Consider the following 24,836-nt stretch of genomic DNA (forward strand, 5'->3'; position numbering starts at 1 on the left):
AAAAAGGGTAATAAATCACTTATCGTTTTAATATTTCTGGCATACATGTGACACAATGAAGAAGCGAGAAGAGTAATATACTTCATAAAATCAAATCACTTAGCAAGTCTACTTCAAATTTCGACTGATTTTTTTATTAGAATTAAATGTTTTTTTTTTTTTAAATTTGGCGTAAAATTTGAAATAATACATGTTTTAAATATTGATACATTTTAAATCAAAAGTTTTAAAAATAAATAAATAAATATATATATATATATATATATATATATATATATATATATATATATATATATATATATATAACTCTCTTAATTTAGTGATATTAATTTTTTAAAATTTATTAAACAGTTTTCTAAATTGATATTTGGATTAAAATGTTAGTAACATTAAAATAATTATATCAAAATATATCGAAATTTAAGAGCAAAAATTAATTTTAATTTAACGTCAAACAATAAAAACCATGTTTAATCCTTTTTCATTATTATAGTTGAATTGAATATAATATGTGCTGCTTAATTAAATGTACATTGCGATTTAAGTGTTGGGCAACAAAAGTAGTAGATTTGGACCAGACAAAGTTAACTCAATAGGGCAATACAAGTTGACATAAAACTCGTGAAAATTTGATAGACTTTTGCCATTAATGTATATTCTCATACCATAATATCGTTATCTCCATAAAAAATATTGGCATTCATTAAATTCTTCTAACTTTCTCTCAATTATAATACCAAACCAATTCATTAGTGAAATTATCAAAGAGAAGATTTACTGTAGAAACACAATTAATGAAATTTAAACTTAATCACATAAGAAATTGATACCACTCCTTATAAAAAATTTTAAAATAATAGGTTAATAAGTCTTTCATTTATATAAAATATTTTACTTTTTCATTTCTACCTACAAGACTTTCACTCTCTTTTCTAACAATTTATTCCGAATCTTTTCCACATTGGAATACTCTTTTCCAAACCATTCATTCTGATATGTTTATAGCGAGTAATAAAAAACTGCAAGGTACATAAATTCGTTTAACCATAGGTTGAGGTGCGAAATGTAAGCTCATTGAAACGTGAGTTTAAACCATGAGCTTATGACATGTTTTTTTTGTTTTAGGAAACAAGGCGCAAAACATAGCAAAAAATAAAGATATTTTGCATGCACTTTGGAGAAGTACCATTATTTTTGAAGTTAAAAAGTATTCCTTTATTCTAAAAAATTTAATAAAATCCCTTCAGACGTTTGAGATAAAACTGCCATCATCAAAGGTATAAATGTAATATATATATATATATATATATATATATATATATATATATATTTCAAAATTTTGGAGGAGGGAATTTCACTGTTCCATCACTTTGCTGTGCATTTTTCTTGCTCTTCAACGGAGGAAAAAATCTGGTTGCCAATCTTGAAGGAGAGAAAGATCCACATAGTTTTGATGTAAGTGATCCCTTTGAAGAACTCTTTCTCAAATTCACTACCCCGTCATTTTTTTTCTCAGTTTTCTTATTCCTTAATGGCGAGGAAGCTAATAATCTCGCCGCCACTCTAGAAGGAGAGAAAGATCGAATTTTTTTCTCAATTTTTTTCTTGCTTAAACTCAAATTCCTAGTCGCAGGTCTCGGAAGCGAAGAGGAAATAGAAACAGTTGATGGGTTTTTAACTTTGCCTTGAAATTGGGAAGCTTTTTCAGCTGGACATTTCATCAAACACTTGCAAAACTGTTGCTGCCTTGAAGAATGTGTAGAGAAGAACAAAGGTCTATTCTTGGTAGATACCTTTAAACACTCAACATTATTATTCTGTTTCTGAAACTCTGCAGGTTTTGGAGGAGAAACCTTAAAGTTGATCCTAAAACGAGCTCGCAGAGGTTGTGGGGAATCAGAAACTACTTTTATCTGTTTCTCTTTCTTCCTTCTATCATGGAGCTGTGTATTTTCAGGCTTAACTTTCTGATTTGACAGTTTAGACAGTGGAGTTTGTGGGGCCTTGATGACAGTTTTCTTACTCACAGCTGAAACTATTTCTCTGGCAAATCGACTTGCCTGTAAAATTTCTCCCACAGTTTCATCAACAAGCATTGCTGACAATGACATTTGCCTCCATTCTTCACCTGCATAAACATTTTCTTTTACATATCAACTTCAATGCTTGCACATCAAAACTTAATTCACACTGATTTCGAAACTTACTCGCTCGAGATCTTCTTGCTGCATCATGCTTGTTCCTTCAAATATATGAATAATAATCATAATTACAACATACAGATTTTATCATTTGAAACTTACTGTTCAAATCAACAATCATGAAAACCGTTTTTATTATTATAATAGTGCAATTTTACATACAAATTATTCAAACAAGCAAGTTTTATGAATTTTACAAAGGATAAATTGTGCTTGCATGACTTTATTATGAAGAGATCATGACACAATTGGTAAGGGAGAGGAGAAATTGTGTAAATGAAACACAACTTTGATTTTTTTTTTCTTTTTAATTTGAAAAAAAGTTGTACAAAATTCATTTGACTTATAGTGTAATATGATTTGAATTGAAATCATGCAAAATTATAGAATTTAAATATTGCATGGCTTCAGTTCCAAGCGTAAGACCATTTGGATTTTGTTTAGAAATCTAAAATCATGTCATACAATTAAGATATTTGTCCATATCCATAAAATTTTTAAAACCTACTAATTCTACTAAGTTGTTTATAAAACTGGAGATTTTGGTAAAAAATTCCATAAAGGTTTACAATATCTAATGAGAAAATATAAGGCCCTGTAATATAATCTAAAAATAAGATGCAAAACCAAAATTTACCTGACTGATTCTTGCTTGCACCTGAAAGTGGTGGTCGGAGGGACGATACTTACCCCTGAAACCACCGTCGTTCCACCGGCCACAGTGTACTGAAGTTCTTGTAGTCGAACCATGCACTGATCTACCTTCAATGACCCACCACAACAAGAAGCTCAGCCAAAAAATAAATAAAAAAATCAACAAAGCAAAGAAAAAAAAATAATAAATGTATCACCTTGTTGAGTGTTTCTCTGATTAGAACAGGATTCAGAATCACCATTCTATTTTGTTTTGGTGGGGTTCTAGCAATCATCTTTGCAGAAAGGGTTTCAAAATTTCAAAAGTGTAGACTCCTTTATCATCACTCAATATAATTATTGAAAAATAAGATTTTGATACATAAATTTATTATATTTATTTAATATTATTATTTTTAAATATAAAAATTTATTTTTTGTAATATTCTGTGAAGAAGACCCTATCAGCAGGAAACGTTTAGAACTGTTACTCAACCGTTCTGTTTTAATTTTAAAAACAAGAAATCACGTTACTGTTTTCAACTCAGCCTATCTTCTTTCAGAGAATAAAAACACTTAAAAATGGTTATACTACAATAAATGACCATTTTTATTCTCAAAATTATAAAGTATTTTAAAACTGGTAGAGTTGTAACTCTTTTGTTGGGTATTTTGTTCTTTAACTTTTATCTTTTCAGAACTGAAATCAGCTAATAATTGTCAAATTTATAAATTAATGATCATTATTAATTCCAAAAAGAAAATAGATTAATCTGACGATGCTGGAAAATAAGTCATCCAAAATTTTCCACCAATTTTCTCAATTCACAATGCGCTGCTTTAAACGTAAAGGCATGATGATGATGATGTTGTCACGAATTACACAATACCACTTGAGGGGTCTAGCTTTCAAAAACTCATCAGATATAAAACTTTTTCAAACCTAAATAAGTTTATAAAATAAATATTTTGATTGAAAAAAATATTTAAAAAATAAAATTGGATCTCTTTATATAAATAGTATAGATGTGAAAATAAGTTATGTAAAATTTCTAGACTAATATTTACTACAAGTACAAGATTATTTGCATTTATAATTTTATATATTTTATATTTGTTTAGTTAAATATATTTTTCGTTTTTAAATTTTGATTAAAAATTGAAATTTATTTATGGTTTAAATATGTTCAAATTTTAAAAATAATAAATATAATTAAACAATATTATAAGTTTATGTTTAAATTATTTATACCATTTGATGTGTTTTAATTTAAATATGAATCTAAAATGTCTTTTAACACATAAAAATTAACTTATAGTAAAAACTATAACAATTTCTTTTAAAAATTTCAAGAAAAAAATATATCAAAGAAATAAAAACGAATTTTTATTTTTATTTAAGTTTAAATACTACAAACATATTTAACTACATTTACATTTATAATTTAATTGAACATTTAAAGTGTTTCTCTCATATTTCAAAATGGATATACAATTGGTTGCATTTGAAATTTCTTACTATTTTATATCAATTTTTTTGGAAGTAGGGTACAATATTTATAATTGTAACTTTGCATAGGATTAATTCTATACAAAGATTGAACAATCGAGTTAGGTCACTTTTAACTCGTTTTACAGTTAATGAAATTCAGCTGTAGTATGTTAAGGTGTGAATTTCCCATGGATGGATTAATTTAGGTGTAATAATGGTATATTAATAAAATTTAGAATCAAGTTAACCAGTGATAATTGATTATTTAATGGAGATAAATAATTAATCCATTTTATTTAATCCTACCAATTAATTTTCTTTAACTGTTACTTTTCTATTTAATTACGTTTTTAATTCTATTTCTCAAACATTTTTTTTTTTTACATTTTAAACGTTTGATGCACTATGTTTGGTAGACAGATAATAGTATTAAATAAATTAAACCCAAAATTAAACGACTCTCTAACTGCATTTGGTTTTTAATTGTTCAATATTTTTTGATTTTGATGTATTGGACAATCTAAACATTAAATTGACACATTTCAATTGTTTTATTAACTATTTACATTCATGCTGGTGCTAGTTTTAGGGTTTAGGGTTTAGGATATGTGTTGGACAGATACTTCTAAAATTTCCATTGAATCTTCAGTATATCCATAAAAGTAAGCAGGATTCAGTATGCACGAGTGTGCTGGTGTGTCGATTGTGTTCATTTCATTCCTAATAATAATTGATACCATAGAAAGCAACAAATGCCAGACTTTATCATCTTGTTTTTTAAAATTTCTATAATTCAGAATTGAGTGTTAACTTTCACAACAGCTAAATAATTACATTGAATCTCATAAAATAAGCATAATAAGGGCTGCAAATGGCTAAATATTCACTTTTCCTGTCAAGATCCTGTTATCAAATTCTAGTCGTCCCTATTCATTATTTTATTCACAGTGTACGAATAATGTTCAGGGTATAGAGACAAACAAAACAGGTATAATGAGGTAGCACGCCAGAATGTGAACCTGGTTTTCCATAGCACATTAACATGAATTAAATTCTCTCATGAATGATAGGTCGAGTGTTGCTCCAAAGCCATTGGAGAGCAGAGCCATCCAACAATGGCGAAACCTGTGAGGTATCATAGTAGTTACAAAACAAACAATATACAAGATTACAAAACAGAAAATTTGAGTGCGTTTTTGGGATAGGGGGCTGGAAAAGACTGCAAAAAGCAGGATTAAGGATGGTTCCATTCCGTGGACAGCTAAAGAGAGAGGGTGATCAGGTATGATAAACACACACACAAGCATGATCTATGATGTTTAAGTATTCTTGAACTGCTGAGGTGCAGTGGAATTAAAAATACTATTATCAAGAAACATAAGTATAAGGATCAGACAGACAGTTACAAGAAAGCATAGCCACGGAATAAGTTCATCTAAGGAGAATCAAAACAACAACAAAAAGCAAGTCATGGAATACACTAGAAGGAAATATAATGAACCTAAAATAGCCAAAGCAAAATACCTTTTCCCAGACTAGTGAGTGGTAATTGTTAAGCCAATCAATCTCAGCACCCGATAGCAGAGACAAATCAACCAATTTAATCTGCAGGATATGCTCAGGTTAGTAAAAAGAGTACAGAAGGATATATATGGCTTGGAATAGAAAGTTATAAAGTTTCAGTGAGAAGACCAAATGAAAACTGAAAGTATCACTCTAAGTCCTCAGAAATTATATTTAAAATAATAAACAAACATTCAGAATGAATGAGCAGCCAATTCAAATTAATGGTAAATTTCCCGATGATACTTTCAGCAATGCTGGAACGGAGAAAATACACTATTTATAATTTTTGGTTAGTAACTTATCTCTGCTTGTGCTTTATAGGATTAATATTCTATAAAAAAAATTAATTGATTGACTAAAAACCGTTAGGCACAGAATTGTCCACCATCAGTCCCGTTTCAACTCCTAAAGAAAGAAAGGACTTGCTGCTACTACATTAGTATAGAAGCATAATTAGATAAAATTTTATGAGAAAATAAGCTATTTTACATCCTCAATGTCCTGATGATGGACTATAAACCGGTAACAGGCATTTTACCTTGCGCAAACATCACCCAAAAAGAAAAGAAAATAAATCCATGAACTGTGGCAACAAAAATATGAGGAAAAGATGACCAACAGGCAACAACATACCTGAATGGGTACATATGTAAGTTTTTCAAATCCAAGGTACTGGACTCCCCCAAAACGATTAGGTGTCTCAACATTTTTTACAAACAGGAGATTCTGCAAGCTAAAAGAGTATCATCATCATGCAAACCAGAATATAAGACAGTCAAAATGTTATTCTAACAGTTAGGATAAAAAAGGAATAGAGTGCGATGGTATCCTGGCATTTTCTTCTCATTACCAAGTGGTGGTAAGAATAATGAAATATAGAAAAATCTTGAATAGCGTAATCACTTCAAGTTTGTAAAAAGATACTCGTGGTTGCTGGAAAGTTATGCAATGCACACATGAAATTGAAACTGCCACTCCTTAACCAGAAAAGGAATTTGGAAAGTAGCAATCGAGCTTCAAAAGTTCTCAAAAGACGGCCTTTCATTAGAAACTTAGAGTACTTCCTGAATTCCTAAACCTCAACTTTCATTAGGTGTAAATGGTGAGCTTCTTAAAGGAAATAAAATTAATACAGGTATTACCAACACCTAATAAAACTAATTGTATGATAATCTAAACAATACAGCAAGACTAGGGTCTAGAGTTAACATTTCAAAGCATATAAGATAGCTTAGGAGAAAATGACCTCAATCCGAATGCCAAAGGCATGGTCTTCATAATAGCCGGGCTCATTGCTAACTACCATGCCCTTCACTAGAGGGGTCAAATTTCCGAATCGGTGACTAATACTTTGAGGGCCTTCATGAACATTTAATGCAGCTCCTACACCATGCCCAGTCCCTGAACAGATGAAAATTAAGCAAAATTGTTCAATCAGTCAATAAATCCATTCGGTTCTAAGAAAATAACAGCCCTCCATTTGAAGTAGGAACATACCATGCCTGTAGTCAAGTCCAACTTTCCAAAGAAAGGAGCGGGCAAAAGCATCCAGCACAAAACCAGGGGTATTTTCAGGGAAGACAGACTGATCAAGAGCTATATGGCCCTGTAATATATGGGTTTCGCCAGAGAATTATTTAAGGTCAAATTACCAGGACAGATAGATTAAAAATTAATAACAGACATTATGCATGCACTAGAAAATAAAAGCATATAGATTTTGTAAGACTGACACAACCTAGATTGCTGAATTGCGAAGGACACTTGCATGAATGAAATGCATAAATAAAACCAAGAAAGAGGTACAAGCAATCTACCTGCAAGACTCGAGTAAAGCATTCTTTCTCTCTTGCTGTAGGCTTGCCAAAATGAACTGTCCGTGTTATGTCAGTTGTGCCATCAACATATTGAGCACCACTATCCAATAAGAACAATTTATTGGCATCCACAAAACTACAGCTCTCTGGTTCTGGTTTGTAGTGTATGATAGCCCCATTTGGACCAGAACCTGAACCAATGAAATGCACAAACTACTGCTCAAAACAGAGGAATTGTACCGAAGACTAATATAAGTAAAAATATAAACCGAACTACTGGTACATATACGTATTTCAATAGAATTATCATATTCTGTTATATAGGATTACTAAATGGTGGTCCTTTACATTCCATATTTATAGAAAGAGGTATGTTATCTGAATTTTTCCCTAAAATAATTGGCAGTTAAATAAAGCTGAGGAAAAATTATGGCAGTAACTTTTCATGTTTCCTTAACCATAATTCAATAGAATATATTGAAAGAAATTGACAGTCAACCACAGTACCACTTATTGTGTCAAAGCTAGTATCCAGGAAACCAGCTTGTTTTGAGCGAAAGTCAAGAAGTTTATCCGAAACCTCTACTTCTGTCAATGTTCTATCCTTGGTAATTTCTGTTTCTAACCAATCCCAGAACTGAGCAAGGGCAGCAGCATCCCTATAAATGAAAAGATATCATAATTATATGTACATACGGACATGTGTGTATGATTCCTTTTGTTTGACAAGTACACTAATTTAATTTAACATTTTTATCAAACATCTATGAATATCTAACTGGATGAAGAATGAATTATGCAGCCACCATCAATATGCAGCGCTCCTCCAATTAGGAAAAGATCATTAAAGCACAGAAATTGAAACATGCACAAATCATCAACAATAATCCTGACAAAGGTAAAACAGGGTTACCTTAAATGGCAATTTTGCATCCCTTCTAACTCTGATTCATTTTTTATGGCCTTTGAAATAGGAACAGGAGAGACTTTATGGACAGCAAAGGGTACACCCGAGCTCTCAATAGACCCATCAAAACCATTTGTCCTGGTTTTGTGTTTATTCTCCCTGTTCCGATAATATCTGTCGCAGGCAGCTCCATAGGCATTTACAATAGCAGCATTAACAGATGAAGTATCCAACCAAAGAGCAGCACCTTGTGCTGCCAATCTTAAAAAGAAAATCAAGCTCAATTCCCAAAGCCATGATGCTTTTAAAAAGTAGTAAGCATTAACAATTGACAAAATCAAAGATAAAATCACATTAGTCTGTCTCCAACAATATTCTTGAACATTTCAAGCAAAACAGTGGGAAAATGGGGGGCATAAAAATATGGATTTTCCATAATCACCTTTCAATTTCAGATATAATTGAATNGTATGTCNTGATNTGTATATCAGCTTTCTTNAAGTGATNCCTCACCTCTTCAGTAACTTTGGAATCATCTACAAATAATTTTGCTCCATCAATCTCCACAATCAAGTATGCATACACAACTGGTGAATGTGGAATATCATTGCCTCTCTTCAAAAGAAAAAGTCAAAATGTTACTCTCACTGAATGAAACATTAGCAAAGAACATTGGAAAAAAGGAACCCATAAATTACTTATGTTAGATTTAGATCCAAGCAACTTTAATAAAATCTTGAAGGTGTACAGGGATATGTAACAGTATAAACCAAACCATCCTTATATCAAGAAAAAGAAAGTGTAAATAATTAAAGATACATTACCAAGTTCAACAACCATGCAATTTCATCAAGCATGGAGATGACAATTGCAGAAGAGCCAGCATTGACAAGTTCTGATCTCAAAGATGACAATTTTGACGCAACATCTAAACCAGCATACTTTAAGTCATGCACTCTAACTGGATTATTTGGAGGTTTTGGCCTAGATTCTTTCCATATTTCATCCACAAGATTTGAATTGTACAAGTAAACAAGCTCATGATCTTTCTTAGAGATAACCCCCTTAAGTTCCTCTGCAGCATCCCAAGTAAAAAGAAACTGCCTCCTTAACAATATGGAAGAGAACATCGTATTAGGAAAAGAAACCAAATAACTGGTATGCAAGCTCAAAAGAAAGGGTAAAAAGTTTTTAATTGTTCAAGGTAAGTATAAGTAACATGACATTCAGGCTTAGACTAACAATTAGAACAAATAACCTAGGCTTTGTTTGGATAAAGAGTTTTCCATTATAGCGGAAAATAAACAGAAATAATTAAACATGCTTCTCAATAATTTAAATTTTAACATGCACAAATAAGTTCTGTAAGATTTCTGAGTTATAGCTTCCCCAAAACTGATTTTAACTAGAGTCATAAACAAATTTTAGTTTATGGAAAAAGTTTATTTCATCTTTTTCTTATTTTCTTCTCCTATTAGTGCTTAAAGAAAACCTTATCCACACATCACACTACTACTTAATTGGCTATGCTGACAATACAACATTGTCCATATGACTGGGCAATAAATAGGGAGGACTTCAGTTTGTTTTGCTGAATGTTACAATCAAGAGAACTAAACATACAGTTTGCAATAAAAACAGAAAAGAATATTGAAAAAAATATGCATGCAACATAAAAAGAGGATATAAATGCCCCAAAGAAAACTCACGGGATCAATGCCAACTCTGCCACCTGGAGCCAAAACCTCATTGAGCCATTCACCCGCAGTAGGGACTCCTTGGTTTCCTGCTCGCATTAGAATCCAATTGGAGTTCAGCTGCTTCTCTGCCTGCCCAATGATGGAAAATAATCACAAAATTAGTTCAGTTCATTCTGTGTGAAGATGAAATGTGCAGCTCGAGTCCAATAAAACCTAACCTGGAGAAAATATCTGCCATCTGTCCAGAGAGCAGCTTTGTCCTTAGTAACCACAGCAGTTCCAGCACTGCCAGTAAAACCTGATATGTAGGCTCTCCTCGTGTAACACTCGGCAATGAACTCACTCTAACACCAAATTCAAATTATCATGTATATACACCCTTGGTCTTTTTGGTTAGAGTGAGTTAGGAAGAAAAAAATGAAAGGATGAACGATGTACAAATCCAAAGGGATGTTCATTTGAACATTCTCTATTTCCAATTTCAAAGAAAACAAAACACAAAGCTGAAAATATGTCTGGTTGAAGATTAGAAAACATTTTCTTTGAAAATATTTCAAAAAATAATCCAAAAATTTGAAATAAAAAAAATATTCATTTTCTGTATTCTTTATATGTTTTCAATACGGGTAACCATTAAAACCTCTGATCATTATTACCAAGCCCTCACCAAACCAACATTCTCTCTAAACCGTTTAATGGTTTCTATCACTGACTTCAGAACATTGAAAGTGTTTGATAAAACATCAACATCATTTAGGTGACTATAAACTCTTGCCCAAAATCTAGTTGGTGGCACAGTCATGTTTTCAACAACAGGGAGGCAATGTAACAGTGAGTCCGGAGGAACTAGATGTGAAGGTAGGGGAACACAAGGAGTGATGAGAAAAACAAAGAAATTAAATATGAAAACACAAAGTAAAACCAAACAAGTTTTCTAAATCTAAACAAAACAAAAAATGAAAACAACTTTCAAAAAATGGAAGTTAAAAATAAAAACAATAAAAAAAATGTTTTCAAAAGCAAATGTCCCAATCTCTTTTATGGTTTGGTTTGTTAAAGAAAGTGGGAGAATGGAAGAATAATATGGGATTCTAATAGATATCATTTCCTCTAAAAGTTAAAGAAAAGTGAATGATAATAATAATGACTCCTTTTTTTGTTAAAATGACTGAGTTAACTTTTTTATATTTGTTTAATAGGAATATGTATGTCATTTTACTTCAAACTTTTAAATTAAGTTTCATGTTGCATGTCATTCTTTAGCAAAGACATCTCCCCCACACTTGGATTTTTTATCCCTCATACATTTTTCACCTCCCTCGGACACACTTTATGAATTTTCAAAATTAAAATCTAGTAAAGTCAAATACAAGCATAAGATATGCTTTTAAATGTTTTAAGAGATAACATAGGTTTCAAACTAGACTTTTACACAAATTAACAGCAGATAAGTTAATATCATTATTTCAATAATATCTGGTTTGAAGCCTCATAAAATCGTATTAAGGATATCTTGAATTTAGTTTAGCCATTAACTATACTATTTAATTACTCATAAATTAGTTTCATCTCAAACATACACCACGCGAATTTGAGTTACAATATTGCATACACAACATGCAACATCTAACTTAGTGATATGGGTCAAGTTAGGGACTAAAACCATAGTAAGCAGTTCAGTTCAGTAACTAATTAAAAATGACATACGTTGGGATGTCACATGTTTTGAAAAAGAGACAGTAAACTTTTAATTTAATCTAGCTAACCAGAATGTCCGATTCCATTCACTTGTACACAGTCAACTATCATGTATAAAAACTCATTAAGTCTACAAATCAGTTTAAGAGCAAGACCAAATTGACTTAGAGACTCTTCACTTTAAGGGAAGTGTTTATAATTGTTTACTTTAACAAGCTAACTTAACATCTATTTACAATTTCAGAGACAACATTGATTACTTATCCTTCTTTTTAACAAAGAATCGTCTTATTTTTTATTTTTCTTTCATTCTTTTATTTTCTTTCCCGAATCAAGCTAATCATTACATTGACAGAGACATTGAGGCAAAGCAAACCTGGTGAGCGTCCTGAGAAGGGATGACGTAGGCGTCAATGTCGACTCCAGGTTTGGAGAAGAGGCGTCGGAGCGCGGTGAGCTTGGCGTCAGGTTGGGATTCTGCGAGGGGTTTTCTAATTTCGGAAGAGGGTTTCACTTTGAAGGAACTGCTGCTGCAATTCCGAACGGTTAAGGAAGGTTTATTCCATTTGAGTCTGAAGAAATTTGGGTTTGGGCGAGAGAAGAGAGGAAGGGGAAAGAAGAAAGAGCGCGTTGATAGAGAAAAAGAGGGTGAAATGAGAGCGAGTTGTTGCATCGTAGGTCGATGATTTGTGCCGGAAGATGAAATTGCAGAGAAGCAAGAATTTATAATTATCAGTAGATAATATTCTTTGGTTCGTTCTTTAATAATAATCACTTGAAAATATCAAATATTCTAATAAATTAATATTGCAATATATTAGACATAAGAATCATGTAAAATTTAAATTATATTAAAATTGAGAAAATATGTAATATTTCTTAAAAAATAAAAAATAGATTGAAAATATTTGCTCTTTTTTATTTTTTATTTTTAAAAAACCTCGGATTTCGAGAACCCCCACTACTACCCCAACAGCAACGCAATGATGATGTCTCCATAACCATCACTCAAAGCTTGAAGGTGGTTTCAACTTTCAAGCTCGGAGCATCGACCATGGCTATCATCACAGAAGAACCAGAACCAGAGCCACAACAACAACCTCGCAAACCAAAAACCAAACCCAAACGTCCGTCTTCTTCACCAACTCACGGCAACACCAACAACAGCAACAACAACCCCTTCTCTTTCTGGTTCTACTTCACTCTCTCCGTTTCCCTTCTCACTCTCATCTTTGTATTCACCTCTTCCCTTTCTCCCCGTGACCCCAAAGCCTGGTTTCTCACTCTCCCCGCTTCCCTCCGCCACCACTACTCCAATGGCCGCACCATCAAGGTCCAGACGCAGCCCAACAAAACCCCCATCCAAGTATTCACCTTTCAAGAGGGTTCCACATCGTCCGAAAACGTAGTCATTGTGCATGGCCTGGGTCTCAGCTCATACTCCTACCGGCAACTCGCCAAATCTCTCGCCGCCAAGGGAGTGCACGTCACCGCCGTTGACCTCCCCGGACACGGCTTCTCCGACAAGTCCGTGGAGGTGCCCGTGGAGGGGGTCAACGGGATTTTGGGACGGTTTCAGTACGTGTACAGTGAGATTCAAGAGAAGGGTGTCTTCTGGGCGTTTGATCAGATGGTGGAAACCGGTCAAATACCGTACGAGGAGATTCAAGCGCGTATGTCGAAGAGAAAAGTGAGAGAGCCCGTTGATTTGGGTCCACAAGAGATGGGAAAAGTGTTGGAGGAAGTTATCGATTCGATGGGGCTTGCACCGGTTCACTTAGTTCTGCACGATTCCGCGTTAGGGTTGAGTGCTGATTTTGTTTCTCAGAGAGCTGAGTTGGTGAGGAGCGTGACGCTTATCGATGCGGCGTCGTATGGGGCTTTTCCCCTTTGGGTGCTGGAGGTGCCTGTGGTGAGGGAAGTGGTGTTGGGGGTTTCTTTTGTGTATGCTAAGGTGGTGGGTTTGTGCTGTTCCAAGAGGGTTGGGGTGGCTGATTCGGATGCATTGAGGTTGTTGTTGAAGGAGAGGGGTGGGAGGAGGGCGGTCGTGAATGTGGGGAAGAGGGTGAATTCTAGCTTTGACTTGGCAGAGTGGGGTGAGGGATTGAAAGCTATGCCAATGCAGGTGCTGTGGTCTGCTGGCTGGTCTCATGAATGGAGTCAGGAAGGTGACAGGGTTGCCAATGCGCTTCCACAGGCCAGTTTTGTTACACATACTGGAGGCCGCTGGGCTCAGGTTAGATCAAGATTTGTTTTTGCTTTGGCTTTGGCTTTGTGTTGTAATGAAGAGATTGTTTAATAGGATTGAAATGGTTGATAGGGTGAAATTTAAACTGGGGTGGTTTACATTTTACACCAAACTAGTAATTAAGGATTCTGAATTTGTCATCTTCTCCCTAGTTCTTAAGTTGGTTACTGATATTGTTGGTAAGTTTTTATCAGTTGCCAAGTAATTTCAGTATTAGGTTTTGTGATGCTTTCAGATGTAACTATGCTCTGATGCTATATTATGTTGATCTAAACTTTCTTGAAGACCCTGCTTGCTGTATTTTGAATGAACTTTTGTATATATTCAAGTTGTCACAGAATATGGATGTTAACTTTTCAACCTTCTAGTACACCTAGTGATGAAGCTATTGGCAATGTATACATTTGAATTGGCTTGTGTTGTTTTTGCATTGCCAGTTTTTGTGGGTTTTTCTGATCTGGTGAAAATCACGCGGTTAAGGTCTCTGTAATAAGTCAAACTGAGTAGCTAGAGTAGTTCCCTTTTGTATGGTTTGTTTGTGATGGCACATAAAGAATTCATGAACCTCGAGTTAACTAAAATGATTAGATGATGGAACAATTTATTGTATTTTATATACAATGTTCTTAAATATTATGTGTGGGTTTTTCCTACATCCTAATCTAATGTGGAGGAGTTCTATATTCCTTTTCAGCTGTCATTGTAATTTGTGAGACTAATTTGCTTAACGAATTTGTTTGCAGTCTGTTACAATAGAAAAGTTTCCAGCAACAAGCCCCTCCCCTAGTGTCTTAAAAGCTTCCCTTTATCTTTTCGATACGACGGTTCATGATAGGATTTTTCAGATATATACCATAAATTTACCATTTTACCATGCAATGTCAATGTTCTTTCCTTTTGTTGTTGAAACTAATCCAATTTGTTTTGATCTCAGGAAGATGCAACAGTGGAGATAGCTGACAAAATTTCTCAGTTTGTGTTGTCATTACCAAAGTCTGTCAGGAAAGTTGAGGAAGAGTCCATCCCAGAGCACCTACAGAAGATGCTTGATGAAGCAAAAAGCAGTGGTCATGATCACCACCACCATCATAGTCATGGTCATGGACATGATCACCATGATGAACTATGATGATGCTCAACAACAATTACATCGAGCTATGCTCTACTTTGGAGCTACTTTTTGAGTTTTGGGTTTGGAAAGAATAGATTTTTATCCGTGGACACATTTTAGCAATTTAGATAGATGATGTACTAAAATTCTGGTTGCAGAAAACTTTAAGTATTGAAATTTCTGCAAGTGAAAACGATGACTATTAAAACTGAACCTGAATGAATGGCAGACCAGGTTAGGTCTTGGAAACTTATTATACTGGTTATGGAAAAAAATATCTGAACAATATGATGAGTGATAATGATAAAGTATTAGCTTTACGAAAACTTTATTCATCCATGTGATAACTTTATTGTGTATTGAGCTGGATGTGTGGGAAAAGAGAGGCTTTTTTAGTGGGTCTACAAAATACTCCTCTCTCTCTTAATTGGTTTACAATTTCAGAACAGCTAATGAAGTTACTAATTTTAATTCTTACCTTCGATATTTCCATAAATTAATTAATAATAAGCAAATGTAAAAACTGATAATCATTGTCAATTCCAAAAACAAAATAAATTAATTGGACAATGCTGCAATTAAATTTGCCAATAAATAAGGCTGAATTTATTTTTTTATATCGCATCATATTGATTGATGATCCTGGTTAAAATGACCAATGTTTTACCTTAAAAAATTATATGTAATACAAGTAAATTATGGCATCATGGTTATAAATTTAAAATGTATGTACTGATTTGGATTTGTTGTATAAAAATGTTTACAATTGAAAAAGATGGTAAGCGCAAGAATTATTTTCTAAACCAATGAATAACTTTGTATATGCTTTGAATATATATTGGTTCCTTAACCTTTGTAGCATAGCATCACAATAATAGTTTATATAAAAAAATCTGATTTACGAGAGTGTGTATCAACTCTTTTTGAAAAATAGATGAGTAAAATTTGTGGAATTAAGTTTCATTTGTACATCACAAGACGTTGTAACATATCGATCAAATACGTAAAAAATATGATCATAAGAAAAATAAATGTTATAGAATTTGTTAAAGAATTAAACGATAAAAGTAAATTAAATTTATTAAATTATTTTAGCATTAAAAAATAGATAAGACAAGGTAAGCAACATAACAATGAAAAATGAAAGATTATAAAATAATGTAAAAATTAAAATGAGGACTTATCAAGTGCGATTTAAAAATTAGTTTCCAATCAATCTGTCAAATAATAATAATAATAGAAAAAATAACTCCCTTTTCCAATTAATAAACTTGAACGTGTTTCTAATAATTTCTCTTTCATTCTACATTTTTAACTATCGAGACTTTTAATCTGTCTACGGTTAGATAAACTAGTTTTAGACATGAACACTGGACAGTTTGCATTGCAACGGTTATATATGCTGTATCACACCCTATGTATCATATTCTTCTAGTATGTTTCAGACAAGGTATAAGCCTTATACAAGAATCTAATTTCAGCCATTGTTAGTGCGTTGTAAAACCATGACCCAACAATCTCAATCTTATTGGTTGGGGACTGTATATGGACAAAATTACTACCCAAATTCTTAAAACCAATCGACATTTTGGCCTGAAGCTTTGGGTTTCCTCTGTGGTTTTTTATATCGGTTATTTTCAAACTTAGCTTTATTTATAAGTGAATACAGCAAGTCTGCCTCAGCTGATGTATCATAGGGTGCTTCAAGTATACTGCAACATCAACCAAATGGAAACAATAATTTAATGGAATATACCACAAAATTGCCACAGGAATTATGAAATTTCATATATTAAGGAAGATTAATGAAAAACAAGGCAAACTTGTATCCTTTTATGTGAGAAATAATACATCAATAACCATGTTATCAGCTTACCAGATAACTTTGGCATGATAAAGGTTACCTGTCAAGTAGCTCCTCCAAGAAAATTCTTTGTGATGGGGTTACGTAGTGTATGCAATTTCTAGGACATTGTCCAACAGCACATTGAACTTGGTAATCATCCCCGTGACCTTAAATAGTTATTGATGGTGGCAATGTAATTAGAACTTGAATAAAATGGTATTTACCCAAATTTAAAACTAGGTGAGATATATATCATTCTTTGGTATATGCCTTACTCAAAATTATGTAACTAAATTTCAGGTAAGAGAACCTTGAGAAGATGCACGTGCTGTTCCAGTTGAAGAGGCATATGTAAAAGCATGAGGTGCTCTTTTCACACAGGAATTCGAACACGCTGCAGAAAAATTAAACTTGTAGCTGAAATGGAAAAGTAAATACATATTGATCTATTCCTAGTTTCCAAGAGTTGACAAATGACAAACTCTCATAGTCAAAAGTTAGAAATAAAGTCATGATAGCGTGCTAGTTGCGTTTACTGTGTGACGACAGTGGGACAGTAAATGTAAGAAAATATACATAAACATTAATTGGAAAAGGATGTAAAAAAAGATATAAAGATGAGCCAATGACACCATTAAAATATATATAAATGATCCGGTACATGATGAAAAAGTCCATAACTGGTGGAGAAAAAGACCGATAGCCAGTACGAAGGCGTACTCATCTACTATTACATATCCGCAACCTATTTTAGAACATAGATTAGTAAATTAGAGCATGTAATATTCACCGACATTATCTATAAACTTCTAGCAAATTCTCTTCCTATCAGAGTTGTGTAGCTTTTTATACAACTCTCTAGATTTTTTACCTTAGTGACAATTTTTCTGCATTACACCATATCGTGCATGGCTCATTTTATGACTAGTTATCTGGCCAAGTCCCATTCTTCTCTTTATAAATAGATTTTATGCTCAACCTTCTCTAACCAAGACCCCATTACAGAGAAAAAGGGATAGAGCCCTAACAAGCCTACCCTTCCAGCTTTTCTACAATTTTGTCCCCTTTTTTTTCTTCCTCTGATTTCTTTCTCTCCCTCCCTCCCAAATTCCTCTTCTGCCGTTTCCTCGTAATCCTAACTAAAACAAGATTTTAGCATAAAGCGATCAAATATTTAGCTGCAAATTTGTAGAGTCATCACTGTGCTCCAGTATAAGAACCGAAGAAGAGAAGGGCAAAAAGTAAAATTGAAAGGCATGTCCCCTACCTTTGCCAACACAAAGCAGCTGGTCAACAAAAAGATCAAAAGCTTCACACTCTGGCGTGTCAAAGGGATCCAAGCATTCACTACAAGATGGTGACAGGTTTCAAAATTCAAAAACTGAAAGGTTAAAGAAATGACAAAAAATTATCAGTACCTTTCAATTAATTGTGATGGAGTGCAGTTGGATAGTATCCGGTACGCTTCAATTACGCGGCGAATCATAGCATCAGAGTGTGCTGTATTAGAGTGTTTGTAGAGGTCTGGATGGAACTCCTTTACCTTTGAGAGGAAGAGAAAGTGAGAAAAAACATGAATGAGTAGTGAAATTGGAAGAAGTGAATGGAATAATGATGGTACTTTGGCGCGAAAAGCAGCTTTCATATCAGCGGCGGAGCAGTTAGGGTTCAGTCCAAGCACGGCGTAAGCCGAAGCAGAGGTCATAGGACCATCATCGTCTCTGCGACTGCAACTCGCTCTTGCTTTCTTCTTCGTAAACCCTGGAAAACCGCCACTTCCAAAATACAGAGACGTAGGTATCGTTTTAAAGCTCGTGATGTTCATTTTCGGTAGTTAGAACAACAAAATAATGGTTCCAATTGCAGTTACTCAATTCTATTTATTTTTCTTTTATTTATTAACTATTATAAATTAAACTTTGTGGACACAAGATTGCCATTGCCAATATCACTTAAATTTACCACAACCGTTGGATCACTCAAAGATCGGACGATTGATTCGGATCATCCAACAAATTACCATCGATTAGCAAAAAAATGAATAAGTCACTCGTAAACCAACACGATTAACTTTAATATTGATTAAATATAATTATTATAATTAAGTGATGATTAGATTATTATTAATTAAAATTTTATTTTAAAATTTCTAAACAGCATGCTTGTAACAAGCAATGATAAATTAATTAAACAGTGAATTGCAACCTCAAACATGACATCCCTGATCCACAAAAATCCAAACAAAGCTCTAGGATGGCTAGTTTTCTGACTAAACTCAATAGGATCATCACTGGCAAATGAACCATTAGTATATATGCTGACTAATCCATTTTATCCTGATCCAAGTAATAGAGAATACACCTTTTATCAGGAACATAACCTTCATCTTTTAGGTGTTCCAATAACACGGACAAGAGGCAGAATATAACATCAGCTTGTGGATGCATTTTATCCCCTGCTACGAAGCTATTTACTTTCTTTTCGATTTCAATCCAACTAATACCCACTTCTTTTGCTACGCCCATCTCTTTCATTCTCTTAATGGCACGTGCTCTCTCTTTCCATTTCCCTTCACTAGAATAAATGTTGGCCATCAACACGTAAGGAGCTGGGCTATCTGGTGTAGCCAAGAATAGTTGATCAGCAGCATATTTACCCATTTCAGAATCACCATGTATGCCACAAGCACCAAGCAATGCTTGCCAAACCAGGACACCAGGATTCTCAGGCAATCCCTCAATAAATCTTTTAGCTTCCTTAAGAAGTCCAGCCCTCCCCAACATGTCAACAACACATGCATAATGTTCGGACCGTGGACTTAACCCATGATCTTTACTCATAGATTCCAGAAACTCCATGCCCTTCTCAACTAAACCTGCATGACTGCATGCATGAAGCAATGACAAAAATGTAACATCTGTTGGTGCTATTCCGTCCACTCTCATAGCATCGTAAAATTGAAGCGCTCTGAAACCATCCCCATAGCGAGCATAAGCTGCAATCACAGAGTTCCATGAAACCGAATTCTTTTGAGTCATCTCACGAAAGACTTGCAGTGAGTCGTACAAATCTCCACACTTGGAATACATGTTTATGAGTCCGTTAGTAACAAACAGATTTTGACTGAAGTTCTTCTTTATAATTAAAGAGTGAATCTGCTTACCGAAAGTCAAAGAAGTACCAAGAACAAATACCCCGAGAATGGCAGAAACCATGTTGGGGTCAACTTCAATTCCCAATTTCACCATTCTCATAAATATCTGGATAGCTTCCTCCTCAAGTCCATTTTGCGTAAAAGCTACAAGTATTACAGTCAAGGAAACCTCGTCAAGTTCCTCGGCAAACTCGAAAATCTGCCATGCTGCTTCCAAACTCCCACACTTAGAATAAAAATCCATCAAAGCACTTTCAATGCATAAATCCGACTGCATTCCCAATTTCCATAGCATACCATGTATTTTACGGCCATCCGATAATGCTTGTAAGCCTGCACAAGCCATGAGCGCACTCAAATATGTCAAAGAGTTAGGACTGACTGGCCCGCAACGCATTTGATTGAACAATCTCAAGCCATCCTCATAAAATTCATTTTTTGCGAGGCCGGATATCACTGCCGTCCATGTTATAACATTCCTCTCAAGCATCTCATAAAAAACCTGCTTACCTTCACTAAAACACCCACATTTAAAATATGATGTTATAAGTGCATTCCCCACCGTGACTTCCCTCTCAAACCCACCAACAAAAACCAAACCATGGACCATTTTGGTAGCACCAGAGAACTCCAGTCCATCACAAGCTGACAACATTGTACTCAGTGTTGCTTTGTCAAATCGACAACACACTGTCCTTGACTCACTCGTTTGCTTAAACAATCTAAAACCCGTGTCAAGATCCCTGTTCCTTAAAAACCCAGAAATCATTGTATTCCATGACACGGTATCTTTCACAGGCATATGATCAAACAACTTAACGGCATCCTGCAGTTGACCGCATTTCGTATACACAGAAAGGAGAGAGTTCCAAACAAAAAGGGCATTGCGGAGGGAGCTATCAGAATCGTAAAATGGAGGTTGCTTGATGATACGGGCATGGATGGAAGAACCAAGATTAAGATTTCCATCTCTGCCGCAAACCGAGAGAAGAGAGCTCAAGTCTGTATGGTTGAGGACAGATTTTGAGGTTGTAAGAAATGGGTTTTGAAAAGTTGGCGCGTTCATGGTGAAGGGTATATTCAGAGAATCCAGCCATGAAGGGAGATGAGCGCTGAAGTTCCATCTGGATTTCATCCATGAAAGGGCAAAAAGGGATGCTGATGGCTGCGCGTACACTGTTTCGAAAAAGATGAAAATACTTAATACCTCTTTTAGTCCCTCTTTTAGGAGAGCAATGTTCAATTGCATCCTACCTTTTTTAAAAAGTTCGATGTAATCCCAACTTGTAAAAAATGTGTACAATTAAATCCTTTTTAGTTACGACGTTAAATATCTAACGATTCAATTGACACCGTGGATTAACCTGTGCAACGTGGCTGTTTAGTTTCATAACGTGGCTGCCCAAGGGTAAAGATGTGATTTTCATTAAAGTTAACGTGGCAGTGGTAGTGATCCCAACCAGGAACCCTAGGGAGAGGTTGTCTCCCCCGCACGCACATCGCCGGGGCTGTCCACGATGTCCCCGACGCCTTCGAGCACCACCGGATCTACTGCCGGCGAAACCGTTTGCCGTCGCCTCCACCGAACTGGCCACCATTCACCGCCTGATGCAGCGCTAGCCATGGATCGGATTCTCCCTTTTCTCTTCTCGTGCACGAGAGAAAACGACTCCATGGGACGCGTGCTCCCTGCCACTGGCGAGACCAGCCACCGCCGACAACTAGCCACCGCAAGCCGCCTCTTTCCTCTCCACTCAAGGGTTTCCTTTCTTCTATCTCAAATATAAAAAATCCCCACCAGTGTCGGCGACTCTCACCACCATCGTCGTAGATGAGGACGAAAGTATTGTATTTATTATTTTTTTTAGAATGCCATTTACTGGTTAATTCTTCTAACATTTGATGTTCTGTCTACTGGGAATGAAAATGATGAGTGTGTTATATGGTTTTCGTTTTGTATCTATTGCTTAGAGGGTTAACCCTTTATTGGTGGCTTGAGGTGAACAGAGGCAAGGGGACTTAGTTTCGTTATCTGGTTTGGCTATTGGGATTCTTGGTGGTTGATGGGTGGATATGGGTTGCTGGTGTTAACAGAGAATGGAGGAATTAGTTGAAGCAAATTTGAGTTTCTTTTTGTTGAGATGATGATGCATCTGCGAAGGATAGATTACTTGGAATTTGGACGACAATACAAGATAGTGATTTGTAGGTTTGGGTTACCATTGACCCAATAAAAATAGAATCCTTGAAGTACAGGAACCCCAAAAGGGGCCAAAAAAATGAACTTTTTTGCGAAACGGGTTGGGAAAGCAAAAGGGGAGGAGCCTGTATAAGATCAGAGAGGAAGGACAAAAATGGTTCCACAAATAAGAAAGCAAGGAGATGAAGGGAGGAAGCTGTTGTGGTTTGGTGCGAGGAGAGAGAAAAATGAGAGAGAGAATGAAGATGAAGAATGTGAACGGAAATCTTGTTTCTTTTTTTTTTTTTTTTCCACTGCCACCTTATCAAACTAAACAGCCACGTTGCACAGGTCATAATGCCGTAACTAAAAAGGATTTAATTGTACACATTTTTCACAAGTTGGGACTACATTGAACTTTTTAAAAAAGTTAGGACGCACTTGAACATTGCTCCCCTAAAGAGGGACTAAAAGAGGTATTAAGCCAAATACATTTGAAAAAAGAAGGTTAAAAGCTCGTCCAGTTTTGGTTGGGAAAATTCGAAATGGTCCTGGGTTTATTTTGTATTCAATTTCGTCCCAAAGAATGAATTTGGTGTAAAATTAAGTCCTTTTCAGTAATTCTGTTAAAATTTTTAACGGCAACGTGTCCAGATGTGTAACTACTAAGTGAGGTGTCAGTTTTTTGCTAACTAGGAATCATTTTCAGTTGGAATCAGAATTTTAGAAGGGCAAAATGGGCAGAAAGGGGTTTGCCCCGTGAGAGCGCGCCACGTGTCCGCTCCCTTTCCACCCAAAATTAGGATTCAGATAAGGGAAAAAGGGGTTTGCCCCTAGTGTGCCTGCGCAAATCGGAAAATGCTGGAGGCTGCCACGGTGGTTCCCGTTTCTACTTTTTGGTTTGTTTTTCTGCAGGTGCGAGATGCGACGGTCATGGAGGTGCAACGGTGATGTCTAGGTTGCGTGTGATGGAGGCCAAGTGGCTTGCGTTGGAGAGGATCAAACCTGCGAGGCACGACGGCACGACGAGAATGGTCGAGGCGAGACCGTGATGGTTGTGTGATTTTGGTTTGCTTTGCATGTGCGAGATACGAAGAAGAAGCTTCAAGGTGGCGGCTTGGTGGTAGCAACGTCCATGGATGCGTGTTGAAGCTGAGTTGCAGATGTGTTCATGGTGTAGAAGATGAAGATCCCTTTCCACCCAAAATTTAGGGTTCAGATTTGGGGAAAAGGGCACACAAAGTGGAATTGGAAAATGCTGGAGGCTGCTTTTGGGTTTGTTTTCTGCAAGTGCGAGATGCGAGGGTGATGGAGGTGTGATGATGATGGAGGTGCGAGGGTGATGGAGGTACGATGGTGATGGAGGTGCGAGGGTGATGGAGGTACGATGGTGATGGAGGTGCGAGGGTGATNTGATGGAGGTGCGAGGGTGATGGAGGTACGATGGTGATGGAGGTGCGAGGGTGATGGAGGTACGATGGTGATGGAGGTGCGAGGGTGATAGAGGTGCAAGGGTGATGAAGGTGCGAGGGTGATAGAGGTGCAAGGGTGATGGAGGTGCGATGGTGATGGATGTGCGACGGTGATGGAGGTGCGATGGTTGATGATGGCGTGCGAGGAAGAAGATGATGGACGGTGGTCGGCGGTTGGGGTTTGGGTAATGGTAGAGGAATTAGGGTTTCAGAGGAAGAAGAAAGTCTTCTTTTTTTCCTACTTTGCCCAAAAAAAATTCTAATTCCAACTGAAAAGGATTCCCAGTCAGCAAAAAATTGACACCTCACTCAGCAGTTACACATACACGTTGCCGTTAAGGATTTTAACGGAGTTACTGAAAAAGACTTAATTGAACACTAAATTCATTCTTTGGGACGAAATTGAACACAAAATAAACCCAGGACCATTTCGAATTTTCCGAACCAAAACTGGGATAAAAAAGAGCTTTTAACAAAAAAAAGAAAATGAATGTGCATATATATCACTTTTTTTTCTTTTATTTGTCTACAAAAGTTAGGATTTTTTTAATTACCCATTTAAAAAACCCTATACCTATGTAAATATTATTTATTAGATTTAATCATTTATATAATTTCTATTTTCTTTATCTTTTTTCAAATATGTTTTTAATATTTTTTTTCAATTGAATCCCTATTTTTAAAAATTGAAATAATTAGATTTTTTTTCCTAGTTTCCTACTAATACTATTAAATACATGTCACTTAGAAGTTTTTTTTAATTTTTAAATGTTTATAATTATGTTTAATTTGATTTTTTTTGAAAAATAAAA

The 24,836-nt window shown here is 35.1% G+C and overlaps 5 protein-coding genes across 5 annotated transcripts; 1 reads left to right on the forward strand and 4 right to left on the reverse strand.

Annotated features, from left to right (window-relative positions):
- Nucleotides 1-1,297: 1,297 nt before the first annotated feature.
- LOC106774821 (microtubule-binding protein TANGLED) lies at nucleotides 1,298-3,919 on the reverse strand. The gene is made up of 4 exons (XM_014661852.2): nucleotides 3,053-3,919; nucleotides 2,839-2,963; nucleotides 2,208-2,242; nucleotides 1,298-2,128 (listed from the first exon to the last, which is right to left on the reverse strand). The coding sequence occupies exons 1-4, from the start codon at nucleotides 3,128-3,130 to the stop codon at nucleotides 1,332-1,334; spliced, it is 1,035 nt and encodes a 344-aa protein (XP_014517338.1). The 5' UTR covers nucleotides 3,131-3,919; the 3' UTR covers nucleotides 1,298-1,331.
- A 1,177-nt stretch (nucleotides 3,920-5,096) lies between these two features.
- Nucleotides 5,097-12,772, reverse strand: LOC106775960 (probable Xaa-Pro aminopeptidase P). Its single transcript, XM_014663223.2, has 13 exons — nucleotides 12,391-12,772; nucleotides 10,535-10,660; nucleotides 10,326-10,445; nucleotides 9,441-9,716; nucleotides 9,059-9,231; nucleotides 8,623-8,877; nucleotides 8,217-8,368; nucleotides 7,710-7,900; nucleotides 7,390-7,498; nucleotides 7,139-7,293; nucleotides 6,526-6,618; nucleotides 5,851-5,931; nucleotides 5,097-5,451 (listed from the first exon to the last, which is right to left on the reverse strand). Exons 1-13 carry the CDS (start codon nucleotides 12,685-12,687, stop codon nucleotides 5,374-5,376), a joined length of 2,106 nt encoding a protein of 701 aa, XP_014518709.1. The 5' UTR covers nucleotides 12,688-12,772; the 3' UTR covers nucleotides 5,097-5,373.
- Nucleotides 12,773-12,978: 206 nt separating this feature from the next.
- On the forward strand, nucleotides 12,979-15,700 carry LOC106774472 (protein AUXIN RESPONSE 4). Its single transcript, XM_014661477.2, has 2 exons — nucleotides 12,979-14,250; nucleotides 15,197-15,700. The coding sequence occupies exons 1-2, from the start codon at nucleotides 13,069-13,071 to the stop codon at nucleotides 15,389-15,391; spliced, it is 1,377 nt and encodes a 458-aa protein (XP_014516963.1). The 5' UTR covers nucleotides 12,979-13,068; the 3' UTR covers nucleotides 15,392-15,700.
- A 1,028-nt stretch (nucleotides 15,701-16,728) lies between these two features.
- On the reverse strand, nucleotides 16,729-19,116 carry LOC106775259. Its single transcript, XM_014662356.2, has 6 exons — nucleotides 18,841-19,116; nucleotides 18,638-18,762; nucleotides 18,487-18,566; nucleotides 17,530-17,613; nucleotides 17,278-17,386; nucleotides 16,729-17,085 (listed from the first exon to the last, which is right to left on the reverse strand). The coding sequence occupies exons 1-6, from the start codon at nucleotides 19,042-19,044 to the stop codon at nucleotides 16,944-16,946; spliced, it is 744 nt and encodes a 247-aa protein (XP_014517842.1). The 5' UTR covers nucleotides 19,045-19,116; the 3' UTR covers nucleotides 16,729-16,943.
- A 280-nt stretch (nucleotides 19,117-19,396) lies between these two features.
- LOC106775280 (pentatricopeptide repeat-containing protein At3g05340) lies at nucleotides 19,397-23,032 on the reverse strand. The gene has a single exon (XM_014662384.2). It carries the CDS (start codon nucleotides 21,620-21,622, stop codon nucleotides 19,541-19,543), a length of 2,082 nt encoding a protein of 693 aa, XP_014517870.2. The 5' UTR covers nucleotides 21,623-23,032; the 3' UTR covers nucleotides 19,397-19,540.
- Between the last annotated feature and the right edge of the window lie 1,804 nt (nucleotides 23,033-24,836).

The sequence above is a fragment of the Vigna radiata genome, chromosome 10 (genome assembly GCF_000741045.1).
Source record: "Vigna radiata var. radiata cultivar VC1973A chromosome 10, Vradiata_ver6, whole genome shotgun sequence".
Taxonomy (NCBI): Eukaryota; Viridiplantae; Streptophyta; class Magnoliopsida; order Fabales; family Fabaceae; genus Vigna; species Vigna radiata.

Coding starts and splice junctions, on each gene's coding strand:
- LOC106774821 (XM_014661852.2), bottom strand. CDS start 3,130: ATGATTGCTAGAACCCCACCAAAACAAAATAGAATGGTGATTCTGAAT. Junction 2,964..3,052: donor TCAGAGAAACACTCAACAAG/GTGATACATTTA, acceptor GGGTCATTGAAG/GTAGATCAGTGCATGGTTCG. Junction 2,243..2,838: donor TGCAAGCAAGAATCAGTCAG/GTAAATTTTGGT, acceptor ATATATTTGAAG/GAACAAGCATGATGCAGCAA.
- LOC106774472 (XM_014661477.2), top strand. CDS start 13,069: ATGGCTATCATCACAGAAGAACCAGAACCAGAGCCACAACAACAACCT. Junction 14,251..15,196: donor CTGGAGGCCGCTGGGCTCAG/GTTAGATCAAGA, acceptor TTTTGATCTCAG/GAAGATGCAACAGTGGAGAT.
- LOC106775259 (XM_014662356.2), bottom strand. CDS start 19,044: ATGAACATCACGAGCTTTAAAACGATACCTACGTCTCTGTATTTTGGA. Junction 18,567..18,637: donor CCATCACAATTAATTGAAAG/GTACTGATAATT, acceptor ACCATCTTGTAG/TGAATGCTTGGATCCCTTTG. Junction 17,614..18,486: donor GCTGCTTTGTGTTGGCAAAG/GTAGGGGACATG, acceptor ATTTTTCTGCAG/CGTGTTCGAATTCCTGTGTG.
- LOC106775280 (XM_014662384.2), bottom strand. CDS start 21,622: ATGCAATTGAACATTGCTCTCCTAAAAGAGGGACTAAAAGAGGTATTA.